The 25,728-nt window shown below is 35.8% G+C and overlaps 1 protein-coding gene across 1 annotated transcript; it reads right to left on the bottom strand.

Moving 5' to 3' along the window:
• Positions 1–1,759: 1,759 nt before the first annotated feature.
• NOM1 (nucleolar protein with MIF4G domain 1) lies at positions 1,760–24,905 on the bottom strand. The gene is made up of 11 exons (XM_003771801.4): positions 23,739–24,905; positions 21,773–21,894; positions 19,601–19,796; positions 11,192–11,515; positions 10,551–10,661; positions 8,946–9,110; positions 7,434–7,555; positions 4,815–4,947; positions 4,078–4,209; positions 2,594–2,703; positions 1,760–2,245 (listed from the first exon to the last, which is right to left on the bottom strand). The coding sequence occupies exons 1-11, from the start codon at positions 24,819–24,821 to the stop codon at positions 2,074–2,076; spliced, it is 2,670 nt and encodes an 889-aa protein (XP_003771849.3). The 5' UTR covers positions 24,822–24,905; the 3' UTR covers positions 1,760–2,073.
• Between the last annotated feature and the right edge of the window lie 823 nt (positions 24,906–25,728).

The raw sequence follows: 25,728 nt of genomic DNA, 5'->3' as shown, positions 1-25,728 counted from the left end.
ATCTACTGGTCATCCTGCCATCTGGGGGACGGGGTGGGGGGAAGGAGGGGGAAAATTGGAACAAGAGGTTTGGCAAATGTCAATGCTGTAAAGTTACCCATACATATAACCTGTCAAGGCTATTAAAATAAAAATAAAAGAAAAATAGAAGCTCACGATAGTCTAAAAATAGCTGCAGTGGGTGTTAAGCTGATATAGCTCATGTCAAAGCTTATTAGTAAAACTGACATTTAACATCAGCTTTTTATTATGTTAGATGCTTGCTTTACCTACTTTACTTATTACAAAATAAAATTCATTATAAAGGCCTTTTTAAAAAATTTTTTTTATTTTACTCAAAGGAGGTTATTTACCAAAAGATTCATCATAAAGTGGTCACATTTATACATGCAGCCTGAGAATATGAGGTGGTTCTGGTATGGAAGATGGATTAATAAGAAATGATTACAAAGAAATGAAATGGACACTCAAAACTCAAACTTGTTATACACACACACACACATATCTATGTATATGTGTATTTGTGTGTATGTTTACAGGAGTGTTGGAGTATTCAAATTATTCCAATGTATAATACCATTCAGAATAATTTTGGAAGCCTTTTTTAAAGAGTCCTCAATCTAATTTTTTAACTCTACAAATGCACCACTGATCTGTATCATCCATTTTTTATTCATACGATTTCTGTGATGTCCAGACAGGACAAATTTTGCTTAAATCAGAAGTATTTAAAATAACATATTACATGCTGGCTTTGAAGCCAAAACCAAGAATTTAAAAAAATGTTTTCCTAAATGTATAGCCTCTAAAGATAACCACTATGATAGATATAACAAACACTCATTTGGATGTAGAAATATCAGTAAATTTATTAAAAATTTTTTTGAAAATTCAATTTTGTAACTTGTAAGAGACGCCTTATGGGGAGTATCTTTCCTCCAAAGAGGTCAAAATACTGTCAAATAAACTTAAATTTAACAGCACTTAATATCATACTGTTGAAAATAGGATGCTTATTAAAAATCAGAAATTATTAATAAAAATACATTGAGAACCTATTACATCTAGACATTGAAGATACCTTAGTTATTGCTTTCAAGGAGCTCTGAGTAGGGAGACAGAAGTACTTAACAATAAATATTATTAAGGCGAGTTCCTTTTATTAGTTCTTATTTCATTAAATGAAGTTTTCTTTTTTTATAATTTGCACTGTTTTAATTTATTTTGTTAAATAATTTTTCAATCACATTTTAATCTGGTTTGGGCTGTACTGGGGAGTTTTGTGGACAATGAATTGTGAATCCTCTGTCCTAGACTATGGAGACAGCTAAAGATAGTTTATCTTTAGTTCAGAATATGTCCAGTTCTTCATTTAATTGGTCAAGTCAGCAAAATTTCTAATACAATTCTACTAATGCAGTTGTCTTAAGTCCTTTGAGTATGAGAAAACATTTGGAAGCCAATAACATACTTAAGTTATTTATGGCCATCTGGCCAATAATAACAAGTGGCCCCCAAGTGGAAGTAGTTTGATCTGGTTGCTTTTTGAAAGCTAAGGTTTACTATTCAATTAAAAATTTCAATTTTTTACATCTTTTTTCATTTTCCTCTTTGAAGACTTCCTTCTCATATCCTAGGAGAAAACAAATGCTGTAAATTTAAAAAGAGATAAAAGGAAAAAAAGATCTATACATTGAGTACCTAATAGTATGGTTTAAAAAAACAAACAAACAAATATAAGAGAAATTAAATAATTTTATTGAAACAATTTTTTTAAAATAAAAAACATCTAGTCACTAACGACATTGATTTTTTTTCAGGATTATTGCACCATCTAGTGGTCTACTCTTTAATTTGTATGAAGGTCTCATTACATCCAGCAACAGAAAACCATTTTCAGTATAAAAACTGTATATGTCATACCTAATATACTTTATATACATACAACAAAGATATTTAAAAATAAATAAGTTCTTGTATAGTCTCACTCATAGTTCTTATATGTGGAAATGTTGGCTCGCAAGTCTATAGATTTTCTGGTTTTACCAACAATCATGACAGTTTTCCCCAATATTACATTTTTAAGGATGATTTTCCTTGTAAAGATTTTGTTGCAAGTTCAGCTCTTTCTTTAAGTAAATTGGCTTCTTCGGCACTTTGGGCTTGTGCATTCTTCACTAAGAAGTGGCTAATAAAAAGTTTCAAACCTTCCCTCAACATTATCAGCTTCGGGTTGTCAGATACTCTGGGGAAAAAAAAGTGTAAAAATGTGAGAATCAACAATACCAATTTCCTTTATGTACCTCTCTCTACTAAAAAAATACTAAGGATTGAATATTGCAACAAAACTGTCATTTTCTTTACTAAGTTTAGAACATTTTATGTAATGACAGGTTAGTATTAAGTTGTTTTATTATCTGTAGCAAAAATTTTGTGGCAATATAATTAAAATATCTATTTAAAACAAAGCTTCAAAACTTTCTTTCAAATATAATTTAACTTTGCAAATGGGATCAATTAAACTGAAAACAAATCAAGGAATATTTCACTCCAAGTCATATTCTTCTCACAACAAATAATCTTGATTGCATACCTGCCAAATATTGTGGTAAGTTCTTCAGCTTCTGTTTCCATTAATAACACATATAATATTTTCCGTAAAAAATGGACTCTAGGTTTGTTCAATTCACTGAATTCGATTACCTACGATAACATTAATTACATGTGAAAAAGAATTTTAAATACAATTTAAATTTTTTTAAAAATACTTTCCAGATATATGCAATGGAAAAAGAACAAAGCTATGTTATCAATTTGCTTTATGAAATGATCAATCAGATAACAATGTAATTGTTATCACTGCCACATTTCTAATTGTGCAATGAAGAGCTGAGAGGAATTTGGCACTCTCTCTGTCAGCTCTGTATGATTTTTATCTTTTTTAAATCCCTTACTATAAATGCTTAACTAAAAAAGTTAAGTTTTTACATCTTTACAATCCTTCCTACCCTGAAAAGCAACAACACTCTAAGCTGGTTGTGAATTAAATTTAACTTTACTTGGTGGACAAAAAGAAGCCACTTGAGTAATTTGTTATTAACAGAGATGCCAAGGAAGAGAATATTTCTCAGATGCTCTGGATAGATTCTCAAGCCCATTATCAGATACACAGAAGCTCAGAGTTTCTGCTGGAAAAGTTCAATTGGTTTCAAGGGATGAAATGACATCCCATTCTCAGGAATACAAAACTGACTTGCAGTCCTCCCAAGACTGCCTTCCTCTCCCCAGGAAAAAGCTTGACCAAAGTGAAGATAAAGCTGGAATCCAAATCCTACTCTGGTACTTCCTGTCCCCCAACCTCATAGTCCTTGAGGCAGTAGCTTCAAGAAGCTTCAGAGAAGGGACCAATCTTCACTGACAGAAGGAGCTTCCTCCCTGGGAGTCCCCTAGATCAGTGATGTTGCAGGTCCAGTTTTCCATGCCTGTCTAAATAGGCCAGATTTTCTACTTCTTTTGCTGAGTCTCAGAAACTTAGTTTAACTAGGAAGGAACCAAAGGTTATTTCTAGACATGAGGATAGATAATCCAGATGATAAGCAAGCCATAACCTCTATCCATGTCAGTCAATATTATCTGCTTAGATTCAGAAAAGCCCCAGTCTGTATGTAAATGGAGTCCATACATAGAGATGGGAGGGATGAACATCAGGGACCATGATCTAATACTTCCATTTTTAGACCAAATGGCAAAATCCCCAAGACACTAATCTATCTCCATTACCCATTCTTTCTAAGTTTCCTTACTTTCTCTAAACAGTGACATATGTATATTTCCATCATCTCAAGGTAACATGGAGATTACCAACTTGATAAGTTACAATGACGACTCACACATTAACACTAAATTCTGATATAAGCACTGATCAAGATTAGTAACATACTTTTCATTAGCTACACATACGATGTTTGGTTATTATAAAGAAATTTAACAAAATAGCAGAAGTTATTTAAAGTCATTAAAAATGTATACTTAACCAACAGCACTTTAAAGGTTAATATTAATTCATTAATTACAAACCTTAAAAATAGAAAGTGGAAGTGATTTTTTCTTCAGCAAGTGGGCCACCAACTGCATAAAATTAGAAGATGTAGTAGCTGACAGATTTTCTAAATCCCGAAATTTGTCCCATATGCTGAACTGGAATGTCATCTGCTCCAAATGAAAATTAAAATAATCACAATGCAGTAAATACACAGGTAAAAGTGGGAGGTAACATATTATCATACAATAAAATTTTATTCTTTTCTCAATAAAAGAATGCTATCATAAAACATGATTTATGATTAAATATATTTGTTTGACATTTCAATGAAAAGTGACATAAAAAGCACTTATGAATGTGATCTTTACTATCACATTGCTCCTACAAAATAAAATTGTTCAATTAATAGCAAATTAAAATGTATTTAATACTATTAAGCATATCAAGGATTCTGAAAGCAAATATGCCAGTTTCTTATGTGATTAAGAATTCTTATAAACAATATCTTTCAATGCTTAGTTTCCTAATTTAAAATAGACAATAATACACTGAACTGAAATATATAAAATACTACTAAAGAAACCCTTTAGTAGAAGACTACACAACGAGGTGATGAGAACTCAAGTTATAAACTTGGTCTGAAACTAACCCCCATCTACTGTAAATTTTATGCCATATCTGGAGTGGGGGTGTAATGGGAAGGAAAAAGAAAAACACATTTGAATAAACTTGACTAGAACATATCTAAATAGCTATAAGACATTCAACTTACCTGAAATCTCCTTTCATATTCACAAAATTTGCTAGCCAAATATGCATAAAAAGGATTATATACTTTCTCTTGTAGGCAACAATCTATGAGGACATGAACTATTTCTCTTTCTTGCTGATCCTTGAGTCCAAGCCTGCAAGTAATAAATAACAATAGCTTAAAAATCATTTGACTTTCAAAATTTTAACTGTTTTAAGACAAAATATTTATACATAAGTAAAAGAGAATTAAATCCCTGAAGTAAATTTCAAAAACAGAATCTGAAGAATAAAAAAACCAAATCTGTTAGGAGAGGGAAGCATTAAAACCAACAGATTGGGAGCCAGAGATTGAAATTCTGCATCTGTTACTATCTGTATGATCACAGACAAAAATCTTTTTTTTTTTAAACTTTTCTCAGCCTCAGATGAGGTTAAAACAAATGTCTAACGTCTCTCCTAGCTCTAAAATTCAATGATTTTATGAATTAATTGTGGCCAGATCAATGTTGATGTCAAATCATATGTGAGACTGAGTTAGATCTAACTTAAAGCAATCATTTGGCCAGTTAATGTTTTTCATCCCAAAAGATGAAAGTTGGCTGACTATCGGAATAGGGTTTCCAGAAGTCCTGAAGCCATGGGAAAGAAACCTTTTTCTTGTTTCTTCTCAGTTAGAAAAAAAAAATTCATTAAAGTTTTTCTACCCAACCACTTATAAGTTATAAATTTTTTCTTTGTATATATCAACCTATTACAACTATATCACTCAACATCAATATAAATGCTGATAAACTAATGCTAATTATTTTGTGCCAAGAGTTTACTTTTTAAACTACTGCAAGGCAACCACAGTAAGTGGTACAAAGATCCAACAGAAGAGGAAGGAATTTTTCTAATATTTAAAAGAAACCTGAAGACATAAGGAAATTGTGGCCTTATGGAAATATATGGCTAAATGGAAAGATTAATGATTAATCATGGAGATATTCTACTTGGAGAGGCAAATATTGAACTGGAAGAATTGGTTTCATATGCTCATAGGAAATAAGAAACATCCTTTTATGGGACCTTTGGCTATCCTGTATTGCAGTATGTATGAATATGGGATCATCACAGATATATAACTAGAAGGGACCCCAGATACTATCAAGTGCAAGGGAAGTCCAAAGTCACTCAGTTTTTAAGCACCAGGGATGAGATTTGATCCCATATACTCTAACTCCAGAGCTAATACTCTTTCTACCATTATGTCACCCATAGCATAAAGATCACCATGAAAATCACTGCAGTTCATATGTCAACATCATACTGAGGATGAAGATAAATCCTATGAAGAATTTGACAAGATTCTGAAAACCAGGCCAACACATATACCTTGGTCCTTAGTAACTTCAATGCAAATATGGGTACAGACCAAGACAGTAAAAAATATGAGAAAAAAAGTAGGTTGGGATTAAGAAACAAGAGGCTAAATTAAAGCTTCATGTTTGTATAGCATTTAATTATTTCAGAAGAAGAAAATAGGAAGGCACTAGAAATGGGAAGTACCAAACATTTCAAGAAAATGACATAAACTCAATTGAACTATAGCTCAACGTATAGAAGTATTATTAGTATTGGAGTAGTTTCAAAATCAGCTATTTGTATGTAGTCAATCTACACACTAGTTAGAGCAAAAGTAAAAATGAACACCAAATTAGAATGATGATGAACAGACACTGTCATCAATTACAACTATTTTATTCTGACTTGTTCAAACCTTGAAAAACAAGAAATAGAAAAAGGAAAGGATACTGACTTAGTCTATACCATTTCTAACAGAGGGAATAGGAGAAGTTCAGAAAAGGCTTCCTCAAACAAAACACCTAATCTCTTAGCCAATACAAGAGAAAGACATGGCAGCCAAGGGTAACACTGGCTTAAGGGCACAAAAATCATTGGTAAAATGTGGAAAATTGGCAAGTTTTGCCTCAAAAAAGAGGTAAAGACAGTAGAGAAGAAAACAGGTCTTTGGACAGTTTGGTTTTGTGCTGACTGCATTAAGCACTAGAATATGGCTTCTCAAGAGCCTGGCTTGAAAATATACAAAGGAAAAAAAGCCAGGGAAATATCTCTTGCATTATCATGATGTACAGCTGGAGAGGCAGTCAGTCCACTGAGTTATTAGTTTGCCATTGTGGATAGATGTGTAAATGGACAAAACTAAAAACTTGTGTAGCATCTACAATGATCACAAGCTGTTTCAACAAAGAGACAGACAGACACACAAGTATAAACACAATTCATGTTCATTTGAAGTTTTTATTATAAGTTCATTCTCAATAAAAAAATTCAAATATGTTCGGTGTATACAGAGTACCTTTTAATTCAGCAAAGACCACTTTGCACCTTTAATAATGCATTTTAAAAAATATTTATTCTTTCTCCTGATCATTTCCCAAAACCTCAATTAAAAAAAAAAAAAAGGAAACCTACATAATAAATATTGTCAAACAAAGGAAATTTTCTCAGTCAATGCACTTTAGAAATATTTTCAGTTTGAAGATTGGAAAGGACTAATAAATTCTTTGATTTAGTTCTAATTAGAGACAAAAAGTCATATTACAAAAGAAACTTGAAAATTCCCACATAGACTTACTTTAGAAGCTTTTCAAATGCATCCAAAAAATCTTCACTAATCATTAACGTACAAAAAATATTTCTTCTGATATCAGTGTTCATTCTCTGCTTTCTGGCAAGCTCAAGTATCTTTGAACTAACCTTTAAAGAAGAAAAAAACAAACAAACCTAATAAGCGTGTTTTAACAAAAAATTTTTTCTTTAAAAAAAAAAATTACATTTTTTATTTAATATTTTCCCCAGTTACATTTAAAACAATTTTTTAAACATTAAAAAAAACAACAACTAGATTCTCTCTAGATTCTCTTTCTTATTTGCACCCCAACCCCCATTAAGAAATCACATGAGAAGTTATGTAAAACATTTCCATAAAAGTCATGTTGTGAAAGAAAACACAGATCTCCCACCCTAATTAAAAAACAAAAAAAAAAAACAACAAAAAAAGTTTAAAAAGAGTACGATTCAATCTGTATTCAGACACAATCAGTATCTTCTCTCAGTAAGGATAGGATTTTTCATCATAAGTCTTTAAGAGTAGTTATGGATCACCATATTATTGAGAATAGCAAAGACTTTTTTTTTCTTAAGGAAAAATCCATGAATTTATGCATACTTTGAATTATGGAAGTTTCTAAAATTTAAATCTCTAGCAAAAAAAAAAAAAAAAAAAAAATCCCTGTAATTTGTTTTTGCCTCTTGACCTCAAAATAAAGTATAAGGAGAAATTTGACGCTAAGTAATAAAATCAAAAGCTGCCAGTAAAAGTTCAAAGCAAACACCTCCAATGTCTTTTCTGTACAAAGTTTAGAAGTTAACATATTTTATGTTATACAGATGTAACTAATGCAGCTAAAAATAATATTATATATATATATATTACTAGAAGGTACTCAAAAGTGGCTGAATTGAATTGCTTGGTCTTATAAATGAAACCTTTCAATGAGAAAAGAGAAAGGAATTGATGCCTTAAAAATGAAAGGAAAAGACATGTAAGAAAAGACTTTGACAAAGTGGCAATTTCATACCTGACTGAGGAAAGCTTACATAGTAACAGTGTAGTTTAGGTGAATAATGAAAACAATGGACTAAAATCATTTGTAAAGCATTTGATTTAATAAAAGAACTCTTTCAAGACTCAAAACTAGTCACTGACCAGTATTACATTTCTTATATTCCTATTCTAACTTCTTTAACTATAATTGTTAAGGTCCCTTCCAACCGTAACCTTCTAGGACAAGAGAGGCCTGCATTTATAAGGAATAATAATAATAATAATAAGTATCATTGCATAGCTTTCACCTTAAAATTTAAAAATTAGAGATTATCAGATTATTATTTTAGTTTTCAAAGATGTGTGTTTGTGTGTTTATTCATGCAATCTTATTCATTCAAGTATTAAGGGCCTATGTGTAGGAGATAAAAGGTGTACATGTCAGTCATTCTTTTAAAAAGCTTACATTTTAGAGGAAATATAGATTGGCATTATAAAAATGATATACAAACAAAAACCCTTATTATTAATTTTGTTTACCGTTCCTTTAAGTTGTTTCGACTGGCTATTATTGCTGCTGTCGATCATTGGGGCGCCACTCCATGATGACCCTACAATCCACCATCTGCCAATCTGCTCTGCATTCAAAAGGCTTTCCCAAGAGACTCGAAGTTGAGTTTCCTTACCAGAACTACTATTTCGAATCTATTTTTAAAAAATTAAAAAACAACACTCTATATTTAAAAATGAAACAAATTTTTATTGCACTTTTAAAACCTTGGTTTATATTTTATACTAACATCTTCTTAAAGCTAGTTCATAGACATTTAAAAATGATAGCATTTGGGAGACCAATTAACTACATTACAAACATCAAAATAATAATTAAAACATGGCAGTGAACATAATACATGTGTATGGAATATATTTGAATCCCAGAGATTTATTGGTATTTGGAATACCTATTTTAACTGATGGTTTTAGACTACATTGTTAGAAGTTTTCAGTATTGAGGTTTACTTATATAATTTTATTATTTTTAGAAGCTTATTCATAGAAGAGTTCAAGAATATACTATTTATTCAAATATATAAGTCAAAGCATCTACCCTCTTCACTAGATATCCCTTCCCTCCTTCTCTAGTTTTGCCAAAGTTCATCTTCTGTAATCCTTTATTTCTTCTTTTCTTTAAGGGGTTATGGTTATAAAACCAAGCCACTCGGAAGTCCTATCATGAATCACAAGGGGAAACCTCAAATCTAGTGATGCTATATGAATATGACTGTTCTTTAGAGCAGGGGTTTTTCTAAAACACTTTTGTGTTACGTACATCTTAGGCAATCTATGAAGCTTATAAGGTATTTTAAAATGCATTAGACTTCTAACCTCCCTCTTCCTCCCCCCATTACAAAGGAAACCAATTATACTAAAATACACTTAATCAAGATATTAAAATAAAAGTTCACAAACACCAAGATAAGAAAAGTGGTAGATATCAGTTTAGACACTCTCTTCCTTTTTCTGCTTTGGAAACTTTTATTGCATTAAAAAAGGTCCTATTAAGGAAGATTTGAAGTTTGGCCTCAGAGTTCCCTTTGGAGTATTTTAAAGATATCTTTAAAAAAATGAGAACAAAAAGGAAAAACCACAAAAAAGAAAAAACTAAACAAAAAGCTGAAAACAATATACTTTGATCCTTACTAAAATCATTACTTTCCTATAGCCTGGTTTCTGAGTCTATAATCATGAATATATATTAACCAATATATTTCAATATTTAATAAGTGTTTTCAATATTTTAAGCATATCTAATTTTTTTCCATGAGAATTACCTTACCCAATGCAGAAAATGTCTGCAACTTAAGATTATTGTCTTTTACATTCACTAAAACCAAAAAGTACCATGATGAACAAGCTAATATCTAATGGAAATCATTCCTCACATCAGCGAGGTTGGTTCTCAGATTACAGACATACGATCTTTTTAGGTCCATAAGTGGAGCTTTTCTAGCTTAACTGGACCTGTGCTGGAATAGCCTCAAAGACATGAGGTCACCTCCATTCCTAAATAAGGGAGCAGAGTAGTATGGAGTTAACTGGCACATGAGTCAAAAATGTTAACACTGAATATTTTTTTTTTCTTACCAATGTTCTCTGGAGTTTTCTTAGTTTTTCTACAGGTTCAGGGTCATAGCCTGGAATTTTGCGCATGTCATTATTCTTTAGTGCCAACATAGTCTCAAGCATGAATCGAATCTTAAAAAAAAAAAAGAGAAAAACACAACTATAGTGAATTGTCCATTATTATATGGGCAGAAAAACATACCGCTACACAGTCTCTCTCACACACACACTCTCACTCTCTCTCTCCCCCTCTCTCCCTCCCCCCCACATTATATCAATTCTTTTCTTTAGGTAATATGTAAGGAATTTGCTTTAATATAACATTTATAATTGTTTTGAACTATATTTCAAAATTCTAGGCAATATCATCTAAATGTTAATAGAATACAAAAGGCTCTCATTATATAAACAAAGAAGGCTATTAATAGACCATGTTTCTTTATAGTTAAAATCTAAATTTTGGAATTTAAAACAGAAAAACATTTTTATGAACTGATATTTGTAAGAAACTGGGTCTTCCACATTTTAAAATCTAATTTACAAAATAAGCTGAAGAAACATCAATTACCTATAGAAAATTAAATTTAATAGTCTGCCAAAAGTTGACTTTCTTAATTTTCATCAGGCGTACTTCTTATGTTGTTCAAATTATATAATCATACCCTTGTCTGATCTTGAAACTTCTTGCCTACTCCACTGGCTTTGGTCTGGGCTTCACTGATCAGTTCCTTCAGGGACAATGCATCATCTTTTCTCAAGGAAAAACCGACATTTTTCAGCATTAGGAGAATCAATTCAATGTCCTTTTCTGTGAAAGTTCCAACAAGCCTTTTTAGAATGTCAAAGATGAGTAGAGATTGTACCACATGGAAGTTATATAGATGGGCAATTATGGCAAAGAGGTTGTCACATTCTTTTCCCTCACTACCAGTCTTATGTATTTCATCAAATTTCTTCACTACAGCTTCCAAAAAATGAGCACCAACCTGAAAACGGTTAAGGAGAAAAAAAAAAATACATTAAAAAATTAAGAATAATTTTTTTTGGGGGGAGGGGTCCCTTTTGTCAATCAAATTTAAAGTATTTCTCAAAAACATAGACAAAAAACAGCATAGAATGTTAAGATTCAACAGAGCACTTTAACCTCTAGAGTTAAATACATCAGTACAATGTCTTATACAACACATATTTAATAAAAATTTTCTCAGCAAGTGAAATAATAAAAATAGCCACAGAACATTTTAAAGATTTACTTTTCTTTTAAAAAGTTGTACTACTTTCTAAAAACTAGTAGAGAACATTAAAAAAAAAAAAAATCCTCAGAATTTTCATCTACATGCTAATCTTAAATTTATTCAAATTTAAACTCATCAAATATTTGTTCAGTACCCACAGTATGCAGAGTACTATGCAAATGTTAAAGAAGCTAATATATTGTTCCTGCCCAATGATGTAAGTAAATTTACATCATTCCTTTAAGTAAGGGGGAGGGGAGATAGGGAAGGGTATAAAGCAATTGGAGTTAAATGACTTGTCCAGGATCACACAGCTAGTGTCAAGTGTTTGAGGCTGAATTTGAACTCGGGTCTTCCTGACTCCAGAGACTGTGCTCTAGCTACTGTGCCACATAGCTGCTTCCCTGTCCCCAATTTTAAAAAATAAAGTCTGTGACGTATTCATGTAACAATCTAGTTTGACTGTTATTTATTCAATCACCTTTGACTCTTCGTGTCCTCATGTACTTTATAACACGTGGTTTTGCTGCTTTGCCTTTTTCCATCTCCCAAGGTCATACTGCTGGTGCTTCCAGGCTGAGTCACCTGGCTGCTAACTACCTAAATCAAGGGGACAGCTTGAGAGAAGGCTGGAAAGGTGGGTGTAGTGTGCTTTCTAGAGCCCCCACTGTGGGGTGCCAAAATATACCATCCAGACCAGCTCTCTGGAGGACCTCGGGACCAGCCTGAGTCCTTGGTCTCAGTGGAGGAGAGATGAGGCTGGAACACACGAGGATCGTCAAAGATGGAGTCCGTTTATTTCAAGTCCTCCCAGCTCCTAAATACCTTAGTAGGGTTATATCACTACAGTATACTGAGCATGTGCTAACTATAAGAACTCTGCTATTAATATGTAAATACCTCTTGTTTCAGTAGAATGCAGGTTGTCAGCTCCCCCACTGCTCAGGAAGGGTGAGACACCCCCAAAACCAGACATTGTCAGCAGGTCTTTTATCTTACCCAGACTTCCCCACTGTCTGTGGCTCTCTACAGGTAGGGAATGTCAAACTATAGCAGGACCTGAATGCCGGGCAAAAGAGTTTTTTAACTCCCTTCAAAGAAATAGGGAACAACTAAAGATTTTTAATTAGATGTATACGAAAGGAAAATTATTTTGGTGGAAGTATGAATGCTAGACTAAAAGTATAACAATACACTGGGAAGCTACTGCAATAGTTAGGGGAGCTGGTAATGATGGCCAGACCAGAATGCCCTCATTGGTTAGAAAAAAATAAGGGGATGCATAGGAAGGCTACTGAAGAAGTAGAATCAAGAGGACTTGATAAGGGAATATATATGAGAAGTTAAGAAAAGAAAAAAAAAATGATCTCAAGATTTCAAATACAGGAGACTGGGTGAATGGAGTGTCTCTCTCTGAGTTGGGAATGGAATGTCCTGTGTGAAGGCCTAGGAGGCCATCCAATGTTTTTAAGAACTGTCTAAGCAAGAAGAAATGAAGATTAGGATTTTATTGTCTTCACTGGCAATGGAGACAAAGGGTCAGATGCAAGACATTTTACAAAGGTGGAAACAAAAGACTTGACGACTATACAACTGAGTAAAAGAACTTTAAAATCAAAAAAAGGACTCCATGGGAGAAGTGAAGCCAAGATGTCAGAGTAGCAGGAAGAAACACAGCTAAGCTCACCCCCAGAACTCCTCCATTCACATCTAGAAAATACTGACAAACAGACAGAGAGGCCTATAGTAGGGAAATTTAGGGGGGGAAGTCATAGAGAGTTATTTTTCTCTAAATCAGCACAAAGAACTAGAAGTCTGAGTAAATGCCACAACAAAAATTCTCAGGAACATTATAGCCAAAATCCAGCACTTCCAAGTTAATAATAATAATAATAATAAAAATTTAAAAAGCTACAAGAAGCAACCAGAAAGAATTGAAATACAAGGAGCCACAGTAAAGATCACCCATTATTTGGTAGTTACCACTAAAAAGGGACAGAACTTAGAATATGATAGTTCAGAATGCAAAGAGCCCCGGCATACAATCAAGAATCAAATAGCAAAACTGAGCATAATCTGACAGGGGAAGCAATGGACCTCCCAATAAAATTAAAACTTTCAAAGCATTACTGATTTGATGAAAAGTTCTGAGCTAGGGTGAAGAGAAACCTAAAAAGGTAAACATGAGGAAACAACCATAAGGGACTTCAACAAGGATAAAGTGTTTATACTCTAATATAGGATGCATGTAGCCCTGTGGAGCCTTATTATCACCAAGAGTCACAGAGAGACTCACAGGACAGGGGATTTTAGGGATGGTTTTGCCATGTTTTCATGATCTAAAAAGAAGAAAAAGGGGTTGGAAAAGGAATACACTAGTTGGAGAAAAGGGAGAGAAGATGAGGGAAATGACCTCACATAATCAGAGTGGGAAAGTAGACCATACAAGAGGGAAAGGATGAACATCACTCCCATGAACTGATCACCACACACACAGAGTTCACATTTGAAACTGAAGTGAACAATGAAACTGTAGAGAAAAGGGAGATATGAGAAGAGAGAATAAGAGAGAAGACAGCCAAAAAAAGAATCTGTCCTCAGTAAAACAAAATCTGAGGAGGGTGGATCTTGAGGAGTTTAAAATAAAGGAAAAGAACCCAAGGTTAGGCCCTGAGTGAGGGAAAGGGATGAAAGGCACAGGAGCAGAAGCAAATGATCTGTCCTGGAGCCCTGGTGCTCATGGACACAGTCCTTCTCTTTCACACTTTCTTCTTTATAAAGAAGTGGCAGGGAAAACATAAAAATAAAAGACACAGAAAAAAGACAAGAAGGAGATACAAGGAAATTATGGATTAGAAAACAAAAAGAATCTGACAACTTGTGGTGTGCCAGAAACACAAAGATTCCCATGGAGTTAAAATAAGAGATTGGAGAGAAAAAGCCTGGAAGATCATGAAGCTGAGTGACCAAAGGGAGGTGTTGTCATTTTCAGAAATAGTACAGTGGTCCACAAAAGGTGTCACAAAAGCCAAGAGCAGTGTCAAGATGGTTATCATAGGCAGGTCAAGAGGAAAGTGAAAAGGAAACCATTAGATTTTGCAACAAGGGCCATTATTTCCCTTGGGAAGAGCTGTTCTAGTGGTGAGGTTGTTCCTGCTAGAAACTCACAGGCAGAGAAAGGAAAAACATACTGGTTAGAGGAGATCTAAGAATCTAAGAAATCTAAGAAAGGGAGAATTTCGTAGGAGAGAGAAGACCTACGTTGCTAATAGGTGGTGGGGAAGGAACCAGAAGAAAGGGAAACAACTAAGTATGCATGAAATAATTACTAATGGAACAAAGTTACAGAAAAAAATGACACAATTAAAGACACAAGCGGAGGGGTCAGTTTTGGTAAATTACAGGGCTATTTCTTCCTCTGTGAAAATGAGGGAAAAAGGAAAAGGTGGCTAAGGACATTGAGGCCATTTGACATGAACTCAATCTTTTAGTAAACAACAAAGGATGCATGTGAATGTTTTTGTGGCTAAATAATTCTGCCTTTCCTTTCACATGCATGCTTTGTTTTTGAATGGACTTAAATACAGAACAGAATTTAAAAATTTTTATTTTTAAGCCTGCATTTTAAAATTATGCATTAAATATAAGTAAATTTCACATAGTCTAGCAATACAAATACAATATATAAAGACTAGCAATATTACTACATGAACAATTGGAAGAATTAAAAGTTTATTTAACTTCACACATTATTTCTAATATGGGAAATTTAAGAAAGTTTACATCCATCCGGAATTTAATTTTAATTCAGAAAAGACTAATAAAAATATTTCATCAAATGACACCATAGTCTTTACTACATTTTTTGTATGGGTTTCTGTGAGGATGTTTCTGCCATTATAGAATTAAAAGAAAGTTTAATGGAACTAGCATCCTGAAATAGCTCATTATACCTTGGCAAAAGCTTCAGTGGATGTCATTAGCCAAGCTGCTATAATGACTTCCCCTTTGGAACAAGTAATTTCAACTGTCTTTCATGCTATTAGCTAAGGTACAGACGATAAGTATGACTAATAATCTCATGTTTGCAGATAAAGTAAATTCTTGACATGCTATGAATGGTTATTGTCCATAGTTATCATAACTCACTGAAATGCTAAGCTATCAGTGGTAAAACCTGATAGTAACTTTGCTCAAAAGTGTAACAATGTGATTTAGGAAGACCTAAGCAAGTCCAGAAATGGCCATATAATGGCACTGTATGATTGCAATCAAAAGTTACTAAGAATGGCATTCAGGTGTTTCATTACATTTCATAATGGACAGGAAGAACGGACTTACAACATTAAAGTACAGAAGAAAAGAGTATACCTCCTGGAAATGAAAGATAATTTAAAACACAGAGGTAATTACTAACCATTTATGTGCAGATTATTCACAATGGAAATTACCTATACATTTTGATTTGTTTTTTTCTCTCACTCACTTTATAGTCACTTGTACCACAGAAAATATGTTATTAGATTCTGAGAAGAGATAAAAATAATTAAAACATTGCTCCAACTTCATGGTGTTCAGATCAGATTCTAACAGGGAGATATAACGCATGCATAACATGAAATACTGTATCACAAAAATGCAACTGTTGTGTAAAAAAGAATATGAAATTGGTATGAATTGCTAATCGAAGGCAAAAGAATAAATATTTCTGAGGAGGGAGCTCAGAGAGGGCTTCATGCAAAAGGCAAAATTTGAGAAGCATTTTGAAGGATAGGTAATATTTCAAACAGATGGAAAATGGGCTAAAGACATTATACTTGTACTAACTATTCTTATTTTACCACTTTAATAAAAGGCCATTTTTAAAAGCTAACTCTGGTTGGCAAATTGAGGGGGCATATACCAGGGGCTTTAGTACTTGAAAAATATTTCCCAAACCTTCATCATTACCCCATACCCTAATAGTGAAGATACTTTTTGAGTAGCTAAGTAAGGGTTAGAAGACTGAGCCCAGAGTAATGTGAAACAGCAATACAAATTGGCCAGAGAAGAGAGTATGTGGCATAATAATGAAATAAGGCTTGGCTCTTTGTTGCCTATCAAACAGGCCATTTCCCCATGCATGGAATGCATTTCATCTTTATCTCTACCTCAGTCCTAAAGGCTCAGTGTAGGTGCCATCTACTCCACACAGCTTTCCTAGATTTTTCCAGGTGTTAGTATTGTCACACTCTTTTTAGTATTATAATTACTTTCAGTACATGATGTATTTCCTCCTTGTAGAATCTAAGCTCTTTTGAAGGCAGGAACTGTTATGTTTTTAATTTTTCCATCTTGAGTGCATGGTGTCAATAAGTATCTATGGAATTGAATTGAAAACACTGGGTACTTCTAGATTGTATAGAACCTTGAAAGCACACATGAGGATAATATCTATCTGCCTGGGATGGATTAGAAATGGGAAAACATGAAGGTAGGGAACTGGGTATCAAGAAGGCTCTTTTAATTTAGTCTAGTCAGGAAGCATTGATGACACTAGGAAAGATATGAAGATAAAGATGTGAGAGGTTATCAAAGAACAGTTCAAAAAAACATAGCAATTCACTGGTTTTGATAAGAAAGGGAAGAATCAAAGATAATATTCAGGTTATGAGAATGGGTGATTAGGTAAATGTGGGCTGCAGCAAAATTATACAGATGATGACAACCGGAACTTTTAAAACAAAATAATATGAACATAACAACAGAATGGACAAAATACAGAAAAGTCAAGGCAATTACAAAAAAAAAAAAAAGTTGAAGAGAAGTCCCAAAGCAGCGAGCAGTCAGTAAGAAGAGTGTCCAAAAGCTCTGTCTTTTACTCCAATGTTAAAAATTGTTACAACTGACCAAAAAGTATAGATGGAGTACTTATCAAATTTAGGGATGACACAAAGCGGGAAAGAATGATCACACACTGGATGGGAGAATCTAGACTCTAAAGGGTCAGAGCTGGAATAATGTGCCGAACTCAAAAAGATCTTGCTTATATTGGGCATCTGCTTATATGAGTAACACATTATCTCTGCTCAGAATACCAGTAATTCTTTGAGAACATGGACTCTTACTTTTGTCTTTACACCCTAAATGCTCAGTACTTAAATATTTAAAACATAATAAATGTTTAGGATTAAGTGCAATAAAGATAGTTATATCTTACAGGAGTAGGAAAAAAAAAATCAACTGTCCAAATACAGGAGAAAAAAGTTCCTGTTTGGGGGATGGGGGGAAACTAACCACAGTATCTGTGGGCTTGGGTTAATTAAAATATTAAATGTGGAAAAATGTCTATCAGAAAAAGTAAAATGATTTTATGCTGCATTACAGAAACAGTGTCTAGAGTATAGAAAGTAATAATCCCATTATAACAAAGTCAGATCATATCTGAATTTCAGTTTGAAGTGACACATTTGGGAAGGACCTTAATAAGCACCAGTATATTCAAGTAAAAACTATTATGATAGTTGAGGGAACTTGAAATCATATCATAAGAAATTCAAATGAAGAGTGGAAGATGACTTACTTGTTTAAAAGAAACCTTAGGTAGGGATAATGGTTTAAAAAAATTGGGAAAAACTGTCCTATGGAAGAGGGATTGGACTTGCTTGTGACACTTGAACTCAAAAGGGCTACACTAGGATAAATTATGGAAGTTACAGGCAGATTTCGGCTTGAAACAAATTTTTCCCAACAATTTCTCCAAAATTTTGTTTTTTAATTAGTGCCTGACTCTTCATGAACCCATTTGGGGTTTTCTTGTAACACAATCCTACTATACAAAAAGTAAAATAGCTATCTCAGAATAGTAAGAAAAATGTTCAAGTAAAAGCTAGATGACCACTCAAGGAATATTTAGAAGTTCTTTTTTCAGTTAAGGAATTGGATTAGATAAGCTTTGAGATGCCTTTTAACTAAGAAAATCTATGAAATCTAGAGTAACAGATGAAGAAAAATTAGAAAGGACAGAATGGAAAACTGGAAACAGCTGATAAGTAAATATTTGAGCCACTGATCTGAACATCTACTGTGTATTTTGGACTGAGTTTTATTGTTGAGTCACTTGCCATGTCTGATTCTTTGCGGCCTCGCTTGGATTTTCTTGGCTAAGATACTAGAGTGTTTTCCATTTCTTTTCCAGCTCATTTTACTGATGAGGAAACTGAAACAGAGAGGACCGAGTATCTTGTCCACATAGTCACACAGCTACTAAGTGCCATAAGCTGGATTTGAATTTAGCCTTCCTGATTCTAAGCCTGGCACTCCATCTACTATACCACCCAGCTGCCTTGTTTTGGACTATATGAGACAATTATAAAATATAGTTCCTGTTTTCAAATACTTTGCAGGCTGGTTACAAAAATAAGTTCAAATAAAACTTTATACTTGAGTATACCCTTGATAGACACTGTCCTTTGGCAAATCATTTAAATCTCTCAAAGTCCTGGAAAATTCTTGAAGCCATTGATACTCAACTGTTCTGAAGAAATGATCTATTCACACTGGTAAAAAGGAAGATTCCTTATAGGGAGCTATATCTATATACCTATATTTCCCTATACCTAAAATGAGATAGGCTAATATAAAAGGATCAATGAGAAGTACACAAGGCAGAATAAGGTACTAATTTGGGTATTATGAATTATAAGTACTAGAAGTAAAATAATTATGAATATGACATTACAAAAAATTAAATTATGAAATTTAAAATATTCTCAATAAGAATGTAAATAATGGACTGATAAACTTTAATGCAGTGAAGACATTAGAAGAAAAATGAGAAAGGTAAAAACTTCTCACCTCAATTCCTACAGTATGGTGAAGAATGCTAACCAAAAGGACATGCTCCATCATCAGCCTGGCAGGCATCATAGCTTCAGTTACACAAGCATTCATAAGAACATCTGTCAAAGTATCATTCATATCCTTTCTACTGTTCGCCATGTATAGCTCTTCAAGCTGTCCACTTATAGAAGCCATATTAGGTTCACTCAACCTATAGTAAAAATTGTTTCTTTTTAAAAAAAAAATCTTTAAAAATTATAAATTTCACTTATAATTACTTATAAAATTTCTGATACTCTCAAGACAATGAATTTTATTTTTTTGTACTCACAGAGTTTCAAATTCTATTGTTTTAAAAGTTCCTGGATGCAAGTTTAAAATAACCAATAAAACAAAACACCACAACCTTTAATTCCGAGTATTTTTTTCTATTTAAAAAACATTTTTACTTTAGAATGAAAAGCTTACTATAAATAGACTCTAAACAATATAATTAAACTTTCTTTTATTTTTATTTAAGAAATACTTATTAAACCCTTACGCTATTTAGGTACTGAAAATAGATAAAACTCCCTCTGTCATAGTACTTGTATTACACTAGGAGAAATTTTAGCATATTCAATATATTATTCAAAACATATTATTCAAAACAATACATTTCTTACAGTTCATGTTATCAGATATTATTGTAGAAAGAATGCTGTACTGAGGCTAAAATAATGGGATCATTCACTGTCACTTTCTGAATGGTCCTTCTGTTGAAAATGCCTATTCTCCCTTTAGAAGAACAAAGGTCCACAAATAGTCCTTTTCTATTATGTCTTGAGTGCTACAAAGGTGAATTAAAAAATAGCGTTCGTTTAATTTTGTCTTTCACTCTTTTACTTTTGGGAGGTAGAAATTTGACCAGATTTTTTTTTTTTAGTGCAATAGAACTTTCTGAAAGACTGAAGAACCTTATGGACTTATTCTCAGAATGTTTTAAAATGCATAAATAAAATGTATATGATTTCAAAAGGATCTAATCATGCTTAAATAAAATTATCAAAATCTTTTTTTTTTTTGAACAAGGTAATGGACATCTGCTCTAGAATTTAAACTGAGGAGAGAGTTTAAGCTGATTTATTTATTAAAAACAGGATGCCAAGAAGGACTTTGTATCAATATCTTCTTGATTAAAATGAGCTCTAGAATAGAGTAACATATAGAATAAAATCTGGTAGACTTTTTAAGTTTTCCACAAAAAGCAAAACAAAACAAAACAATCCATAAATAATGTTCAATTATTTTTCCCCATTCAGGGTGCTATCCTGTAAGCAACATGTAACCACACTGAACAGGATTGGGTTTTTTTTCCACTAAGGGTGGCCTGGATTTCAAACACCATAAACTCTTTAGCCAGGTCCCATATAAACCATATTTCTTAAAATCTTTGTGGGTGGGAAATCTAAAGTAGAAAGCAACATAATTAATATTATTCCATTTTTATTCTTTCAACGACCCCATCATATCAAAGGAAATTAAGAAGAATTATGTGGACCTTATAACTTAAACATGACAACTTAAAAACAGGAAAGGACAGCAGAATGTTTAGGGCAAGAGTTATATTCCCGGGCAGAGGTGGAAATGCTGGTGCTCTCTAAATCTGAGCCAAAACTATGACTTCTTCAAAAATAGGAGACTTGTAGAGTGGAAAGATCTGGATTTATTCTTACTACTGATCCTAGCTTTGAGATCATGGGCAATACACAACTTCTCAGGAAACTCTATAACATTTACTTAATTAGAGATGACTTAAAACCACACTATTTCTTATTGCCTCCCAGAAAGGGACAAGGCTATTTTCTATCAACCCTTCTCAAAGTAGGTGAAGATGATTTGTGGCATATGATCTACTTTAGGTTTTTTTTTTTTTTGGCTAGAATAGAGGGGAAAAAATAGAGATAAGAACTTTAAGAGAGGAAGATGCAAAGAGGAGGATTCATAGGATGAACAAAATTTGAGAATTCATGGCTTAGAATGTGCTGCTTTCCCTGTGGAAAGTATTCAGTAATGATGTAATCATTTTTCCTTCCTGATGTTTAAAATTTAATTCACTTAAAAGTAATGTTCTTTTTCTCTATGAAGAATGAACAATTTAGCTAATTTCAAGATACAATAGAATCTTCAAGAATTGAGATATATTACCTGTTAATTAGACCTTTCACATTTTTCTTTAACCTTTCTAGTTCTTCTTTCTTTTTGGCATCCACTGTTTCCTCAAATCTTCTCACATGAGGCGGAATATACTTTGTACTTTTACAAAGAACCTAATTAAAAGGATAGAAATAAATTAGTGTGATAAATTTTCTATTATAAAAAAATTCCAAATTCATTTGCAAATTGCCTTTTGTCATAATCCCATTAAAGTATTAAAGAGCTAAAAATTAATGGGAAAGGTTATAAAGACTCACATTTATGTAGTGCCTTAAGGTTTATAAAGGGTATCCCCCACAAAAGCTCTGTGAGGTAGGTCATACAAGTATTACTGTTTCCATTTTACTAAGGAAATTAAAGCTCAGATAAAATGATTTCTCCACAGTGTTACGGAATTTAAGAATCAAAGTTGGGATTCAAATCAAATCTTGATCCTTATTGCAAGTTCTAGATCTATCTACTATAGAGAGGCAAAACAACAAACACGCACTTCGGGCTTTAAAGTTAGGAAACATTTTCCTGCAAATTAAATATTAATTGTCATTACTGACAGTTAAACATAAGATCTTATACAGAGTGGACATCTACTTCTCAACAATGGCCTGTTTCACGTACATGTTAATTAATATCCTTTATTTACCAGCTGGCATTGAGTACACATGAATCCAGTATTAAACCAGATTTAAATGGCACACAGGAGAGATTCTTCCATATCAATAACATCTTAAATGTACTGCATGCACAGCAGTGTTCTGAGAGTACCTTCAGTTCACTAACATAGTTCTAGAGCAAAAATACCTTGAAATAATTTAATATTTGCCCATAAAACCAACACACAAAACCCAAAAATTTACCTCTTGCTCAATAAATTCCCGAATTTATAAACAGGGGCAATCCCTTGTAGAAATATGACTTGGCCACTGCTTTGAGTGGCTGCATCGCCCACCTTTGTCCCTATTACAAAAACCCAAAGGAGAAAACTGTCTTTGGTAATATCCAATTAATTCAACATCAGAAAGTGGTTATCACTTGTTAATAAAAACGACTCATGAAGAGATACCTACCTTGCTACTCTACAAAACACTTGTAACAAAATCCCTAGATGGGGGATTTTGCAGCTGCACTGGGCCTGGAGTTAGGAAGGCCCCATTTCATATCCAGCCCAGACACATGGAACTGGACAAGTTACTTAGTATCTGTCAGATTGTTTCCATAAACAGGGATAATAATAGCACCAATAATAGCACCGACCTCCCTCGTGGTCACGGGAGTCAAATTAAACTACAAAGATCCTGGAAAAAAGTATAGGCATCATTTTTAGGATGATGATGATGCCGTGATCTCTGCGCCTGCCAGAGGGTGATTTCCTCTGCAATTCCCCAGAATTCTGCACGGAGCTTCTCACACGGAACCAGTTCGAATAAGGTTTGGTTTTTCCCCCTCATTTGTTCATTTTCAAAGATTATGAGTGCATTTTTTGGGAGGATGCACCTGGAGAAACCATGACTACAAAGGGCTTGCAAGGTAGATGGGACCAAACACATCCGCGTCCAGACCCTTTCAGAGGCGCGAGTACCGCTCTCCCTAGACGCTGAATTATACCTGCGTGGCGGGACACAAGGCATAACACCCGAGGATTCCCGTTAGGCTGGCAAGCACCCTCAGGTGTTAATGGAGTTAATGGGAAAAACTTACCATTCACTTTTAACTTTTTAATAGTTTAAGAACATGACAAAAAACAACTTACAAACGAATTTAGATTTTTTCTGGTAAAAAAGCTATCTAACTTATTTCTATACTTTTGATTAAGTTCTTCGCAAATACCCCACACATAAAAGGAAGGCTGGTTGAATCGAATACCTTAAAGACGGAGCAACACCCAAACAGGTTATTAGTAAAGGTCACTTGAAACAAAAAAAATGAGGACGACGCCAAGTTCCCACGCTTGGCACCATACCTCATTGGGGGAGCTGTCATCTTCGGGGGAGGAGTCCATACTCTCCGGGTCCGCAAAACGCACTCGCTTTTTCGCCTTTTTCTTTTCGGTTTCTACCCGAGGGTCTGCGTCATCTTCCTCCTTTTTCTCCTCCTCCTCCTCTTCCTCTTCCTCCTCTTCTAGGAGACTTTCCTCCAGAATAGTCTCGTCTCCTTCCTCCTCCTCCTCCTCCTCTTCCTCCTCGTCCCCATCCTCACTGTCCGTCCCCGAGCCTTCATCCGAGCTTCCCCCGGAGGGCAGCGGGACCCCGGTCCCCTCCCCGTCCCCCTCCTCGTACAAGGCGGAGGCGCCGCCGGCCCCCAGCGCCCCGAGAATGTAGTCCAAGCCGTCCCGGACGAAGCTGGACGGCAGCGCCGCGGCGGCGGAGCCATCCTCGCCCTGGCCCTTCTTCCTCTGGCGGCGCTTGCTCAGCCCCAGGCGGCGCTCCAGCTTGCGGATCTCGCGCTCTTCTTCTTCGTTGGCCGCCAGAAGGGCCCGTTTCCGAGCCGCGGCGGCGGCGGCACCGGGCGTCCGGACCTGCGCGGGCTCGCGGAGAGGCCTGTCCTTGGCCGGGGGCGGCGGCGGCCTCTGCGGCTTTCCGGGGGCAGCTGCGCCCGCCGGCCTCTGCGGCTTTCCGGGGGCTGAGGGGGAAGCTGCGCCCGCCGGCCTCTGCGGCTTTGCGGGGGCTGAGGGGGCAGCTGCGCCCGCCGGCCTCTGCGGCTTTCCGGGGGCAGCTGCGCCCGCCGGCTTCTGCGGCTTTCCCGGGGCAGCTGCGCCCGCCGGCTTCTTACTCTTCCCCAGCTGAGCGTCTCCCGGGGCCTCGGCCGCCCCCCCGGCCAGCTGAAGCCGGCGGGCTTTCCTCAGCTGCCGCTTCTCCTTCTTCTGCTCCTTGCGGCGCTTCTTTCCGCCGGGCCGCGGGGCCGCTCGTGGTCGCCCGGCGTGGCCCGCGCCTTCCTCGCCGCCGGGGGCCTTGTCCCCCGCGGCCGCGTGCACGAACTCTTGCACCGCCAGCCGCAGCCGCTTCATCGCGCCGCCGTGGCGGCCCTGGCCGGCTTTGCGTTTCATGGCTCCTTCCTTCGGGGCCACCGGCCCTAGTCCGGACCCGACGCTACCACGCGCAGATGGGCGCCGCCATCTTCATGGCGTCGGAGGCGCTCGCGAGCGGAAGAAGAGCGGCAGGCAGCCGTCCATCCGCGGGGAAGGGGGAGGGCGCGCGTCACAGCGTCACCTCCTGGCGGGAGGGCGAGTGGCCCGGAGGGAGGAAGCCCCGGCTGCTCAGACGGGTCGGACTGAGGCCGGCCTCCCTGACCGAGACTTCCCCGGGCTTTCCGCGGCCACATTTATCGTGGTGGGCAGGACTGGGGGAAGCTCTGTCCCGGAGACAGTAATTATCGTGGGGCGGGGGCCGGGAGAAGGCTCGGGACTGCCACTGACAGCCGGTATTAGTGGGCTGGTGGGAGGCGCTGATGGCGGGCCGGGATCCTCGTCCGGCTTAGGGTCCGCGCTTTAAACCGGGCGGTTCTGGAAGTTAGCCCCCGACCCGGCACCTTCTCAGCGATTGTTATCCAGGGAGGCAGCGGAGGAAAGGAGAGAGGGGGGAAGAAGGAAGGAGAAGGAAAGAGGGAAGGAGCGACAAGAGAAAGAGGAGAGAAGGGAAGGCAGAAAGGAAAAAGGGAGATGGAAGGAAGGAAATCCCCATTTATTAAATAACTAAGATGTACCAACGGTTATGCGAAGGCCTTTACACATACTGTCTAAAGTAATCCTTAAAATAACTCTGGGCAATCTTTAATCCCCATTTTACAGGTCAGGAAACTGAGGCAGCGTGAAGTGTCTTTCTGTTATGAGCCAGAACTTGAATGAAGCAAGGTGTTAAGTCACTGGAATTGAGAGAAACAATGCTTAAGTTTACACCTTTGGGAGTTCACACATTAGCTCACACGTTAGAGTTCACAAGTCAGGAGATTCACAA

This window comes from Sarcophilus harrisii, chromosome 5 (assembly GCF_902635505.1).
Source record: "Sarcophilus harrisii chromosome 5, mSarHar1.11, whole genome shotgun sequence".
Lineage (NCBI taxonomy): Eukaryota > Metazoa > Chordata > Mammalia > Dasyuromorphia > Dasyuridae > Sarcophilus > Sarcophilus harrisii.
This window is presented reverse-complemented; position numbering and strand designations above follow the sequence as displayed.

Excerpts from the sequence above, each read along its gene's own strand:
- NOM1 (XM_003771801.4), bottom strand. The coding sequence starts at position 24,821 with ATGAAACGCAAAGCCGGCCAGGGCCGCCACGGCGGCGCGATGAAGCGG. Across the intron at positions 11,516-19,600 it reads ACCATACTGTAGGAATTGAG|GTTGGTGCTCATTTTTTGGA; the intron begins GTGAGAAGTTTT and ends AACCGTTTTCAG. Across the intron at positions 9,111-10,550 it reads GAAAACTCCAGAGAACATTG|ATTCGAAATAGTAGTTCTGG; the intron begins GTAAGAAAAAAA and ends TTTTAAAAATAG.